Genomic DNA, 13,232 nt, shown 5'->3' with positions numbered 1-13,232 from the left:
GTTCATTTGGTGTGTAAAGGTATGACGGCCATGATTGGGCCCAATTTCAAAAAATGCATGCCCACACTTGGAATGGGGGTTAGCCGTCCGTCACTTGGTGTGTAACCAACGTGATGAATGACAAGAATGGGTCGGAGCCGGGCACAATGGATCATTGCAAGTGGAGCATCCGTGGGACAACTTCCCTTCACTTGCAATGAAGTATTGTTGAGCTGATTTACTTCAAAAACAAGATCCTGTATTGTATATTGCTGGCCAGAGGCCCGCTAACCTCGCTTTGTGGGGTAACACAAATTGATGATGATGATAATGATCTTTATACTCCCCATTTCTATGAGATAGATATACTCACTGATATTTTGCAGGGTCCCAAGGCTGGCGCAGGGAATCCTCTGCCGCCATAGCCACTTCCCCGGACGATCTCCAGCTCCCTCCCCTCCCATAGCGCGCGGATTAGCCTCTCAATTCTTCACAATCAAACTTTAGAAGAAGAACGCACCAGCAGCATTGCCCTGCTATGCTGTCATGGTGATGGCTCTCGCCTCAGGAAGCCACCTCCTCCACCTGCCTGCCTCAGAGCACCATCCGCACACCTCTACCGGCATTTCCTCGGCCTGCCTCGGCAGTGGAGCTGGCTCCTATACCCCATTCCTGTCCCTCCTGCCCCCTCCTTTTAGTAGCTTGCGCAGGAGCTCGCGGTTTGTTGCCCTTGCAAAGATCATCGAGGCCGAGAATCGGCAGCACATTGACAAGGAGCCTCCTGCCAACCCCCGTGATCTCTCCGATGGCTCCCAAGAGCCTTCCACCAGCTTGCCATCATTGCAGGCCCCCTGGGAGGGCCTTGCAGTAGAGGATTTTAGTAGCACACAGGCTGAGAGGGATGTCGCTTGTGCATTCCGGCCTGCACCATGGCAGCAAGGGGGCAGAGAACAGAAAAACACAGAGGGCGAAAAAAAGGAGCGACCTGGAGAAGGAGATAGACAAGCTGCAGAGGACATGTCAGCAATGGCGCGAATAGTTGAGAAGTTGCGCAGCATTCAGCAGTCCTTCGAATTGCCAGAGAAGGCTGGGCCCGGAAGGGGATCACTGGCAGGCCGCACAGCTGGAGAGCTCTTCCTTCCGAAGCCAAATCAAGACCTTTTTTCAATACGAAAAGGTTGGAGCACACCTGATCACCCTGTCCCGGAACCAGGAAGAGACGTAATGGACACCAAGTTTCCATGGGAAAGGGATGAGCAGCTTGAGGCACAGGAGAGAGCAGAGAAGGGTAAAAGGGTGAAGCCTCCCACTTTGGCTGAGCTCACTATCCCTCCAGAGGAGCTTCAAAGGCTTCGGGAAGCAGCTCTTAAGATCCAAGTAAAAATCAAAATTGGGAGATTGGGGGTGACTGATGGCATGGTTCAAGGTATCAAAGAAAGATGGCAGACGTCTGAGCTCGTCAGAGTCAAATGTGATGGGCCTGCAGCATTGAATATGAAAAAGACACACCAGGACTTAGAGGTCAGTGTGATCAAATGGAGAACAAGCAGTGTGGGCAGGCTGTATATGACATTGATGATAGTGTATGCAACAATGCCGGAGCAGAGTGTTTGAAATTGTTAAATTCTTTTGAAACTTAATCAATTTGCAGGCACTACTTGTTTAGGCAAAAGAAAAGAAGTGTAAGTAGTTTGTGGTACTGCGTCATGACTTGTTTGGGATCCAAACCTTCAGTTCATGACTTGTAATTCAAGTCAATATATATATATTTGTCACAGCTTGTATACGTGTGGATTTTGATTTTGTTGTTTGTGCAATTCAACAGCGAAAGACTGGTGGCTTAGTAGTCTGGAGATCAGGAAGTTCAGCTGTTATTTACAGAGGCAGTGACTATAACAGAGAACATGGAGGTCCCACTACCTTGACAAAGAAGTTGGAGGGTCTCCTTTCACCAGAAAACAGGCAGAAGACTTTGTTGAAAGGCAGCTTGCAGGATGCTACAACATCTGGCAGGGTCGTAGAAGGCAAGAATGAACCCTTTGTGAAATCTCCACATGAGCCGCAAAGATGTGACTCTGATTCAAGGGAAGCTAAAACCATTGAACCCATTGAAGCAGATACTGAGAAAGACTGCATTGATGCTATTGAGCAGGAGAGAGAGTCTCAAATTGTGGAGGTTATTAGGAGATTGAATGTCGAACCTGACCCTTTTGTTGATCGTGACCATGAAATGGAGGTGGAGAGCATTTTGGAAGACTTAGGACCGAGGTTTCAGGACTGGACAGGTTTAAAGCCAATTCCTGTGGATGCAGATTTGCTTCCTGCAGTTGTTCCAAATTTCCGACCTCCATACAGGCTCCTGCCTTATGGAGTTAAACCCAGCTTATCAAATGCAGAACTCACCAATCTTCGCCGCATAGCAAGGCCCTTGGCTCCACATTTTGTATTGGGTAATCTTACTTGCTATTGCTATGTGACTTTTTAAATTGCTCTTGTTCCACTGTTTGTGAAACATACAGCCTATATTAATATTCTGTGTTCTCTTTTCTGTTTGGCATGGATGAGAAAGGGAGGAATAAAGGCAACCAAGGTCTTGCCGCAGCAATGGTAAAGCTGTGGGAGAAGACTGAGATTGCAAAGATAGCCATCAAAAGGGGTGTGCAAAATACTAGCAATGAAAGAATGGCTGAGGAAATTAAGGTAAGGATGAGAAGCAATCAGTTTGACCTCTTTGTGATTATCCTCTCTCTATTGTACTGACAGTAGTTTCATGTTGAGGCAGCGGCTTACTGGCGGGGTTCTTCTTTCTAGAGACAAGTTCTTCATCACGTTTTATAGAGGTAAAGATTTTCTACCTCAGCAAGTGGCTGCTGTTCTTTCGGAGCGAGAGGCAATGGTGCGATCTCTTCAGGAGGAAGAAGAGCAAGCACGTGAAGACAGAAGCATTGCAGTGGCACGAGATTCACCTATCCAACCTAGTGTAGCCGTAACCACAGAAGCAGCACCTGATGTGAAGCCATCCTGGGTACTCACCATGGACATGGAAGAGCAGAATAGGCTCAAAAAAGAGGCTGCCAAAGCAAGGCGGCTTGCTTTGGCAAGGCATATGGAGAGGAAGCTCATGTTGGTAAGTAGGTAGATTGGTTGCTGCAAGTGTGTCCGTGCATATAGAAAAATTTGGCATCTTCAACAGTAAAGTGTTCTGGGTTGATGTACTAGTATGTGTATATATATAAACTTTGATAATTGTGAATGGCAATATGATGGTAGCTGTTTTCAAAATTTTCACTTGACATCGCATTTTTATTGCTGAGCTTGCATCAATTGGCGTAAGGTGTGTAGGAGTAAGCAAGCTAGCTCATTTAATATACTGTTATAACAACCTAATTTTGCCTTGGTTTGGTGGATGGCCATGCTAGAAATTGTTTGAAGTCAATTTGGATTCTGGTTGAAATTAAATCCAGCAGTCTTGCTGTGGTCACATACTTTCTGTTAAGGTTGCTTCGAGACACTTTTAGGCATTATACTAATTCCAACAGTCTTGCTGTGGTCACATACTTTCTGTGAAGGTTCCTTTGAGATTATCCTCTTAACCATTCCCTGGTACTCTTTTACAGGCAGTCAAGAAAAAAACAAAGGCAGAACAAGATCTTGCAAAGGTTGAAGCTTTTTTGAAGCCCATCAGTAGGCCAGTTGATACTGAAACGATCACAGAAGAAGAGAGGTTCATGTTTCGAAGACTTGGGTTGAAGACAAAAGCTTTCCTTCTTCTTGGTATGTGTATTTTTCATCGTAGCAACATTGATTTTACTCCTGTCTGATCTTCTCTTCATTACATTTACACCCTTATGCAAATTTTATTTTACAGGTAGGCGTGGAGTATTTGACGGGGTTATTGAAAATATGCATTTGCACTGGAAGCACAGAGAACTAGTCAAAATAATTTACAAAGAACGGAATCCTAGACAGATTCAAGATACTGCCAGGATTTTGGAATCTGAAAGTGGAGGAATCTTGGTTGCAATAGTGCCTACATCTAAAGGGCAGGCAATGATATATTATCGTGGTAAAAATTATCGAAGGCCAGCAGAGCTGAGGCCAAGAAACCTTCTGACTAAGCGTAAGGCACTTCAGCGGTCTCTGGAAATTCAGCGCCAAGCGGTATGTGTATATGTTTAGGTGCTTTCTTGCTGTGTATTCAAATTAGGCTAATGCAGTATTACATGGTCTTGCTGTTGAAATGATAAATTTGAAGCTATAAGTTTGCTGACTCTCAGCAGCCACACAAGAAACATCAGTCCTGCACAGATTAGGCCATCATCCTAGACCATCATCCTCTTGGCACCAAGCTTTTTGAATCATTGAAAGGTTTTAAGTATCACCATAGCTTAGGTGATCACACCTACTTTTCCAGGGATATGCTAACAAAGTTTACTCTTCAGGTCTATTTTTGAGGCCGAGATTAGCACAGTGCTGCCAATAATGGAAAAGCAGGAAGTCTTTGTGTGTAGATCCCTTCAAAATATAAGAAGTTATATGCTTGTGTTACACACGTGTGAAAACATTAGCAAGTCCAATCACAGAAACATAATATAAAAGGGAAGCAAGCATAGGAACACTGAAGGCTAAGAGTCTTAAGATTGTGTGCGAGTGTGCAATAGAAGCAGGAACATGGAGAGAAGAGAGGAGCAAATGAAAACGCAAAAGAGAACTGGAGGAAGGGAGGAAGGAAAACATCAAGGCTGCATATAATCAGCCCTTGCACGCTATGGAGGTGTGTCAATGAGGGTGCCAGATTGCAGTAGAGGATGTGACTTAAGGAAGATGAGAGAGAATGACTGGCTGGAATGGTGTGATCAATGAATGTGATGGATGTGTGGAGGCATGGACTGGGGCTGCCTATTAATAGGCAATAAGACCAAGACCAAGAACATGGCAATGAAGCCAAAAGGATGGCGCTTGCTGAAAATGGCCACCTAGCTGCCCACGTTGCAAAAATAGAAGGCACTCTACTAAAGTGATCAGTGTGCATGAAATGGAGAGGAAACCCTAATCTCCAACTAATATGCTTGAAATGGAGAAGATTGACATACAAGTTAAAGTTTAAACTGATAGAATATGACAATGATAGAGCAAATAAGGGACATAATAGTGCCATTGACCAATTTTTGACTCGCGGATATGATGAAAATCGTAAATATGTAGTTGCATACCATTGACAAAGCTAGATAATTGCCTACATGCATAGTGTGAACATACTTGGCATTCACTGAGAAAGTAATGCACACAAACTGAATAATCTAGAAGAGTCATAGCTCCAATGTTTTTGTCATACTCTGACAAAGCTTACAACTAGGAGATGACTAACTCATAAATGGCAGGCTAACACAACTCATACTCTGTGCCTTGGCCCTAGAGACATTAGAGTTCAGGGGTTAGTATTTCACCTTAGCATAGTGTGTTTGTTGCATTGAGCATTGTATATATATTCAACATTTATTCATTATCTTCTTTAGTAATCATTGTCTCTAGGTTACCCTAATCCTAACTGTGTTCTATATTGGTTTGTGCTTTGTTGTACAATTGTGTTTGTTTTTTGTAGATGAGTATTTTTGTACATCCTTCCCATAGTGTGAGTATTTAGGCTTGTCCTTAGCCTTCTTGTCCTTCTTATTGCCCCCTCTTGAACTTGCAATAAAATCCTTAGTAAGGCTGGATCCACTAGTACCAATCTTCTTGAGTTGCTCTTCATTTCCAAAACAATCAGAGCTAGCTCTTTGTGTAAGTGAGTCTCCCAAACCCCCACCCTGGAGGTAAGCAAGCTGGTGTAGAAGACATCATACTTGGGAGATGACAGTTGACTAAGGTTGGGAGACCATAACTGAGTAAGGAGAATCATTGTCATGTTCTCTAATGAGATTGTCTTGCTAAGGAATGCAAGCTTATCTCGTGTGTCCTCCATCTCATTGATGTGATTAGAAGGGGAATCATCAATAGAAAGTATTCGGAGTTTTTTCTCTATGGTGATATGGTGGGCAAAGGTCTTTTGATGGTAAAGAGAAGACAACTTCGTACACACCTTTGTTGTGGGCTGAAGTTTGTGCACATGCATAAGGATAGAATCTTGCAAACTCATAATAGGATCGGGCTTTAGAGTGGAACCAATACGGGGATTCTCCATAGGATGGGGGACTGGGGTATTAAAAAAGTCCCACAAGTTGAAGATATCAAGTATACAATCCATTTTGCAAGACCAAAGGAAGTAGTTTGCACCATCAAGTCAATCTTCTTTAAGGAAGCATGAGCATTTGAATAGAAGGTGCCATCATGGTTATGTGACTTGTGAGGACTTGTAATATAGGTCCTGTGGGAAACATGTAGAGAAGCAAGGGGGGAGAAGGGTGCTCTGATCTTCTTTATCCATCAGAGCGCGAATGAGGCTTTGAATGTCGATCTTTGCGCTGCTCATCACGATGGTCTAACTTATGGGATTGCCTAGTGAAGGTAATTGAATGGTCTCCTCATCTGAGTCATCAAACATGTTGAAACCGGTACTCCATAACTCTTCAAATAGACCTGCAAGCACACAAAAAGCTCATGTGTTTGGTAATTACCTATGGGACCACCTACAGAATGTGATCTTCTCTTGGTAGAACGTCAGAGTCCTCACTTTGGCGATGATACAATGTAAGAGTGCGCAACAGAAGAGGTAACGTGAACATGAAGAGGGAAGGGAAGAGAAAGATTGCAATGAAAGAAGAGAAATTTGCACTGAAGTCCAAAAGAATGCTGAATACAAAGGTGGATTGATTAGTCATTGCATCAGTGAGGGCACCCGATCATACTGGCCAACCTGATCATCTGTAATAAAATAATCAAGAAATGCTGGTTGTCAACTGTAAAGGCTGATCGCCCCATTTGCCAATGTAAACACGACCTCCAATCAACTGTCACTGAATAAGAAATGCAGTGGGCTGGAAAATAACTCAGCCAGTGTGAACACACCTAGAATCAATGAAAAAAGAAATGCATGCTCTAAACAGAGTGGCCTCCTCCAAAACACACGATAGACTAAGTGTCTGAGCCCCTAATGTCCTTGTCTGACTCAAACTGAGGCTCATAGGTAGGAGATGACTTTGCAAGATGCACTTGATTGCACAAAAACTTTTTCTCGAGAAAAGTTTAAGTCTTTTGCAAGGCATCATGCTTACTTCCTTTTGGGGATGGATCATCTGATCTTGTTTTGTTCACATTGGGGATGATTGCATCTATGTATTTTTTTGGTGGTTGCTGAGATGTGTATGTGCTCTAACTTGGGAATAGTTTCTACCTCTTGTGGGGGAAGGGTCTTTTTCTTATGAGGCCACCCCTCTAAGGCATGATATTTTTGTACCTTAGAAACATACCTTGTAATGTAGTCATTCAACACTTATCCTAATACAAGCTATCATTCTAGCTCTCTCTCTCTCTCCCTCTCCTTGTACATGTGTGCTTTCTTGATTGTGTTGGGAATAAAGTCCCTCGTTCCTTTTAATGTGTTCGGGTGTGAACACACCCTTAGCACTTGTACTTACATATATATATCTAAAAACCTAAAGAGGTACACTCGTCATTTGTACCCACAAATCATGCACACTCTCTACTCTGCACTCTCTCACTCTCTGTCTCTCCACACATAATGAATACCGATTGTCTTGATCTTCGTGTCTCCCGGTCACTACAAACTGGTATTAGAGTTGCGGTTGAGGCGTTCACTTCACGAAGTTCGTGTAGGTCAATAGGTCGTGTTTCTATCAGGCGATAGTTCCAGGGTATAGGCCAGGTTAAAAACGTCATCTCTAGACAAACGACAAGTTGTTTCTTGACTTGGCAAGCAGGCGTGAACCAGGCGACAGCTTTCAAGCACGTGACAGGTTAGCGACTGACTGGCGGCAGCTTCCAACAGCAGGCGATTGGCAAGTGATAGCTCCCGGGGCATTAGGCGGCACTTTTTCTGCAAGGCGATAGGTCACGACGGCTGCATCTGGTCAACAGGACCAGATTCATCATTTTCCTTTGCAAAAATTTTTAATTTTTTCAAAGGTTCCTTGCAAACAAGCCCTTTGCCCATTTACGGGGATTCGTGCGTGTAGGCACAGTCAGGATTTTGGGCAGATTTAGGCCCAGAAATTTGGGGCTTTTCCCGAATTTTGGGATCTTAACGCAGAACTGGACAATTTGACTCAGAAATTGCAAAGTCGGTGCACATTTGCCTGGGAATTTTGGGGCTTTTCACATTTTAGTGAAATTCTTTCAATTTCACTGAAATTAGTGCATGTAGGGCTTGGAAAATTTGGGGATTTGTCGAGAAATGGTGCAAGCAAGATACAACAGTGATATCTATCTAAAAAATTGCAGGAATTTGTGACATTTTGTCCTCCACATTTGGGGCTTTTCATGTACATGCACAAATTGGGCTGAAATTTACCCAATTTCTCGACATTGATGCACATTGGACCCCGCGCAATTTGGGGCTTTTGCAGTTTCGGCAAAATTTGTGCACCATTTGGTCATTTTATATACATGCAGGCTCAATTCCATGCAATTTGGACATCCAACTCTTGGAAAATTTGGGGGTTTTGCTGAAATTGCTCTATTTTGGCAAAATTGGCTTGTTCTATGCATGACAGAGAAAATGCAGATGTGTGGTTGATGCTTTGAGTACAAAAATTTTGGGGCTTTTGACCGTTCGTGTCAAATTTTATGCCCGTGGGTACATGTATAACAGAAATTGCAGCTAAAATTTGGGATTTCTCATGTAATGTGATGTATATGCCCTTGGAACAGCTGTAATCAGTTGTGGAATGTTGTAGCACATGGTTTGGTGCTTCTGAAAATTTAATTAGAGATCTGAAATCTCTACTTCTACGTGGTCATTTATTGCTGGTTGGTACTTGTTTGTACCTTGGTCACCTATGTGACAATTTAGGCTTGCATTTGCTGATTTTTGGTCACATCTGGGCTGAAACATGGCTGGCTTTAAAGGTGATTGCTACAAATGGAAGAAAGAGAAAGGAAAGGGCAAGAGGACAGATGATAGCAAGGAAGAGAAGAAAGAGGGTCAACCTAGGAAGAGCAGTGTCAAAATTGAAGAGGTGAATGTAGTCACTCTGGACGGTTAGGATAGTGGGAATGACATACTTTTGGTCTCTTCACACTTTGGTGCACATGCTTTACTTGCAGATATAGACGAGGATATGCATACCTGGATTCTCGATTCAAGTTTTTCCTTTCATGTCACCCCTCATCGAGAGTGGTTCTCTGCCTATAGAGGGGGTTGACATGGTGTTGTCCATCTTGGGAACAACAATGCATGTGACATTGCAGGTATTGGCAGTGTGCAGTTGTAGTTTCAGCATGGCTCTGTCTTCACACTTCAGCATGTACGGCATGTACCTCAGCTCAAGAAGAGCTTGATTAGCATAGGGTAGCTAGATGATGATGGTTTTCATACCACCTTTGGTGATGGAAAATGGAAGATTTGTAAGTTATCTAGAGTGATTGCCAGAGGTTGTAAAAGTGATACTTTGTATCCTCTCCATGTATCTAGTATGAGTGATCATGTTGTTGCCGTGACCGAGCAGCCAAGCGTTTCTTTGTGGCATGGCCGGTTGGGACACATGAGTCAAACAGGAATGAAAGTGCTTTCTCGTTTGGGTTACTTGCCTTGTCTTCACTATACTGATTTTGAGCATTGTGATCATTGTATTTATGGTTAACATGCACAAACGTCTCACAAAAAGTCTCTTTCGTTGAAATCTTCTCCTCTAGAGTTAGTACATTTAGATGTATGTTAGATGCCAGGATTATCTTTAGGGAGAAATACATATTTTGTCACCTTTGTCGATGATGCTACACGGAAGGTATGGGTTTATCCTATTCGTAGCAAGGATGAAGTGCTTGACAAGTTTAAAAAAATCTTGGCATTGGTTGAAAATCAAACTAATAAGACACTTAAGTGTCTTCACTCTGATAATGGTAGGAAATATGTGTCCAAGGCCTTTCAAGCATTTTGTGACAGCAAAGAGATAAAAAGGGAGCTCACTGCCCCTCATAATCCATCCCAAAATGGAGTTGTAGAGCGTATGAATCGGACCATAAAGGATAAGGTCTGTACGATGTTGTCTCATGCTGCATTACCCCATGATTTTTGGGTAGAGGCTGTTATGACAGCCGTACACTTGATTAATCGGTCACCAAACAGGTCTTTGGGTTGGGGGAGTTCCCCAAAAAGCGTGGTTGGGCAAGCCACCTTCATATGCTCACCTGAAAGTGTTTGGTTGCGAGGCTTTTGTGCACATTCATAAAGAAAAACGCAACAAACTTAAGCCAAAGTCCTGTAAATGCATTTTCCTAAGATATGGTGACGAGGGTGAAATGGAGTATAGATTATGGGATCCCTAGAAAAGGAAAGTAGTACGTAGCAATGATGTTATCTTCCAGGAAGATTGCATGCATAAACAGCCCGAAAAGACTGAGGAGGTTCATAGGGTTGTATTCCGAGAAGAAATACCTTTTGGACAGCAAAATGTGCCCGTTGTACAGCAGCAAATATCTGTTGTAAATGAACCTGTAAATGCATATTATAATGCTGGAAATGATCAGCCAGCTATTGCCCATGATAATGAGCCACTACATGTGCAAGAATAGCCAGGACAGCAAGTTGTTAATGCTGATTTGTAGGTTGAAATGCTAAGAAAGCAAGCTGAAAATGCTCGACACCCAGCAAACAATGATCATTGGGTTAGGAGATCGTCTAGGGCTACTAGACAACCAGATAGATCCATTCCTGGTGCAAATAATGTGGTTGATTATGTCATGTTGACAGACTGTGGTGAACCGTCTTGCTTTAAGGAAGGAATGGATAAATAGGACAACAAGAAATGATATAAAGCCATGTTGTCAGAGATGGAATCTCTTGAGAAAAATGACACTTGGGACTTGGTGCAGTTGCCTAAAGGGCAAAAAACACTTCCATGCAAATGGGTTTACAAGATGAAGGTCACTTCTGGTTTCTCACCAAAGTATAAAGCAAGATTGGTTGCAAAGGGGTACAAGCAAGAGCATGGAATTGACTTTGATGAGATTTTCTCTCCTGTAGTCAAGATGATTACATTGAGAACCATTTTGGGCTTGGTTGCAGCTGAAGATATGGAACTCATACAGATGGATGTAAAGATTGCATTCTTACATGGTGATGTGTATGAAGATATATATATGCAGTAGCCTGAAGGGTTTGTTGAAAAAGGGAAAGAAAAAATGGCATGTAAACTTAAAAGGAGTTTGTATGGGTTGAAACAAGCACTAAGAGAATGGTATTATAAATTTGATACATTTATGCAATCTCAAGGTTTCTATAGAAGTCAAGTAGATCACTGCTTGTACACAAAGAAGGCTGTAGATGGCAGCCTGATTATCTTGGTTCTGTATATTGATGACATGCTAATTGCTAGCAGGGATACTCATGCCTTGGACTCATTGAAGCAAAGTCTTCATGGCAGCTTTGACATGAAGGATCTTGGTGATGCAAATCACATTCTTGGCATGTGAATACTTAGAGATAAGTCAAAAGGATTGCTCTATCTATCTCAGTAGGAGTATATCTCCAAGGTTTTGCAGCGTTTCAATATGGAGGGGGGGAAAACAATTGGGGTTCCATTGCCTCCATATGTGAAACTCAGTGCAGAGGACATCCCTACATCTGATGATGAGAAGGCTGAAATGGCCAAGATACCATATGCTTCAGCTGTTGGCAATTGATGTATGCCATGGTTGCTGCACGTCCTAACATTGCCTTTGTAGTGGGAGTGGTTAGCAGATACATGGCAAACCCTGGCAAAAAGCATTGGGAAGCAATGAAAGGTATTATGAGATACCTCAAAGGCACAAAGGAGTTGTGCATCTACTTTGGAAAGCAGAAGGCATCTGTTGTTGGCTTTATGGATGCAAACTATATTGGTCATGCGGATTGTAGAAAGTTCACTTTTGGATGTGTTTAATTTCACAGGAGGAGCAATCTCTTGGATATCCAGGCTACAAAAGTGTGTTGCATTGTCTACTACAGAGGCAGAGTATGTGGCTGCCACTAAGGCATGCAAGGAGGCTTTATGGCTTTCACGTTTGGTGGGAGAGCTTGGCATCACAGAGTTACTTGCTCTCCATTGTGATAGTCAGAGTGCTATCATGCTAGCACGGAATCCCGTCTTTCATGCAAAGACGAAGCACAAACAGGTGAAGTACCGCTTCATTAGAGATGTACTTGACAGCAAGAGCATTGAGCTTGTCAAAGTGCATACAGATGATAATCCTGCAGACCTTCTCACAAAGGGTCTTCTAACAGAGCGGTTTGCTCATTGCCGACAGATGATGGGAATTGGATAGATATATGTATTTCAGCTTTATACATACCTAGACTTAGCTGATTCTTTTCTCCTCTTAAGGCATATTGCCTTTAGGTGGGAGGTTATTGGGAATAAAGGTTCCCGTGCCTTTTAATGTGCTCGGGTGTGAACACACCCTTGGCACTTGTACTTACATATATATATCTATCTAAAAACCTAAAGAGGTACACTTGTCATTTGTACCCACAAATTGTGCACACTCTCTATTCTGCTCTCTCTCTCTCTCTCTCTCTCTCTCTATCTCTCCACGTGTAACGAACACCGTGTGTCTCGATCTTCGTGCCTCCCGGTCACTACACATTGTGTGCACGAGTGCTTTCATCTTACTCCAGAACTAATATAGTTGTGATACATGGTTTAGATCTGTTATCATTGTTTGTTGGGCAATGAATTGCAAATGTCGGCCAAACTATGTTGAACTGCTGATTCTTTCCAGCAATGTTGTTAGTGTCTTTCGCTGAAGCAGCCTGTCAAGGGTTTGTGGTTTCTCCTAGTGTTCGGTCGTTTGCATGAGCTCAACCTTTCAATAATCAGCTGCAGCTTTACCTTTTTATGGTGGGAGGGGATTTTATCTTATGGTTGCTGTTGCACAGAAGCCTTTGTGGTAGAGCAATTATAGCACACTTCAAACTTCCAGCTCTATCAGATTCATAATGTATTAGCTTGTTATTGTGCAAATTGTCCCATCAGTAAGTTGGTAAAACATTATTTTGTTTTATTATGTGGACGAGTTCAAGACATGTTCGCTTGGAAGAATAGGAAATTGAACTTATTGTTTCTTGATCTTTTATTGGCCATTATTGTAAAAGATAC

The 13,232-nt window shown here is 42.6% G+C and overlaps 1 protein-coding gene across 1 annotated transcript in view; it reads left to right on the top strand.

The window, feature by feature from the left end:
• The first annotated feature begins 330 nt into the window (after positions 1–330).
• The window catches only part of LOC148013406 (CRM-domain containing factor CFM3, chloroplastic/mitochondrial-like), a 61,857-nt gene continuing 48,955 nt past the window's right edge, over positions 331–13,232 (top strand). The window contains exons 1-6 of the mRNA XM_087668440.1: positions 331–1,500; positions 1,805–2,429; positions 2,549–2,679; positions 2,762–3,106; positions 3,597–3,753; positions 3,848–4,140. Coding sequence (XP_087524566.1) covers positions 526–1,500; positions 1,805–2,429; positions 2,549–2,679; positions 2,762–3,106; positions 3,597–3,753; positions 3,848–4,140 — 2,526 coding nt within the window. The 5' untranslated portion in view covers positions 331–525. The remainder of the gene's footprint in view (positions 1,501–1,804; positions 2,430–2,548; positions 2,680–2,761; positions 3,107–3,596; positions 3,754–3,847; positions 4,141–13,232) is intronic.

The sequence above is a fragment of the Lygodium microphyllum genome, chromosome 26 (genome assembly GCF_053477565.2).
Source record: "Lygodium microphyllum isolate KBCC chromosome 26, Lygodium_microphyllum_v1.1.10, whole genome shotgun sequence".
NCBI classification, from domain to species: Eukaryota; Viridiplantae; Streptophyta; class Polypodiopsida; order Schizaeales; family Lygodiaceae; genus Lygodium; species Lygodium microphyllum.
Note: the sequence above shows the minus strand (reverse complement) of the source record. Positions and strands in the feature narration are given on the sequence as shown.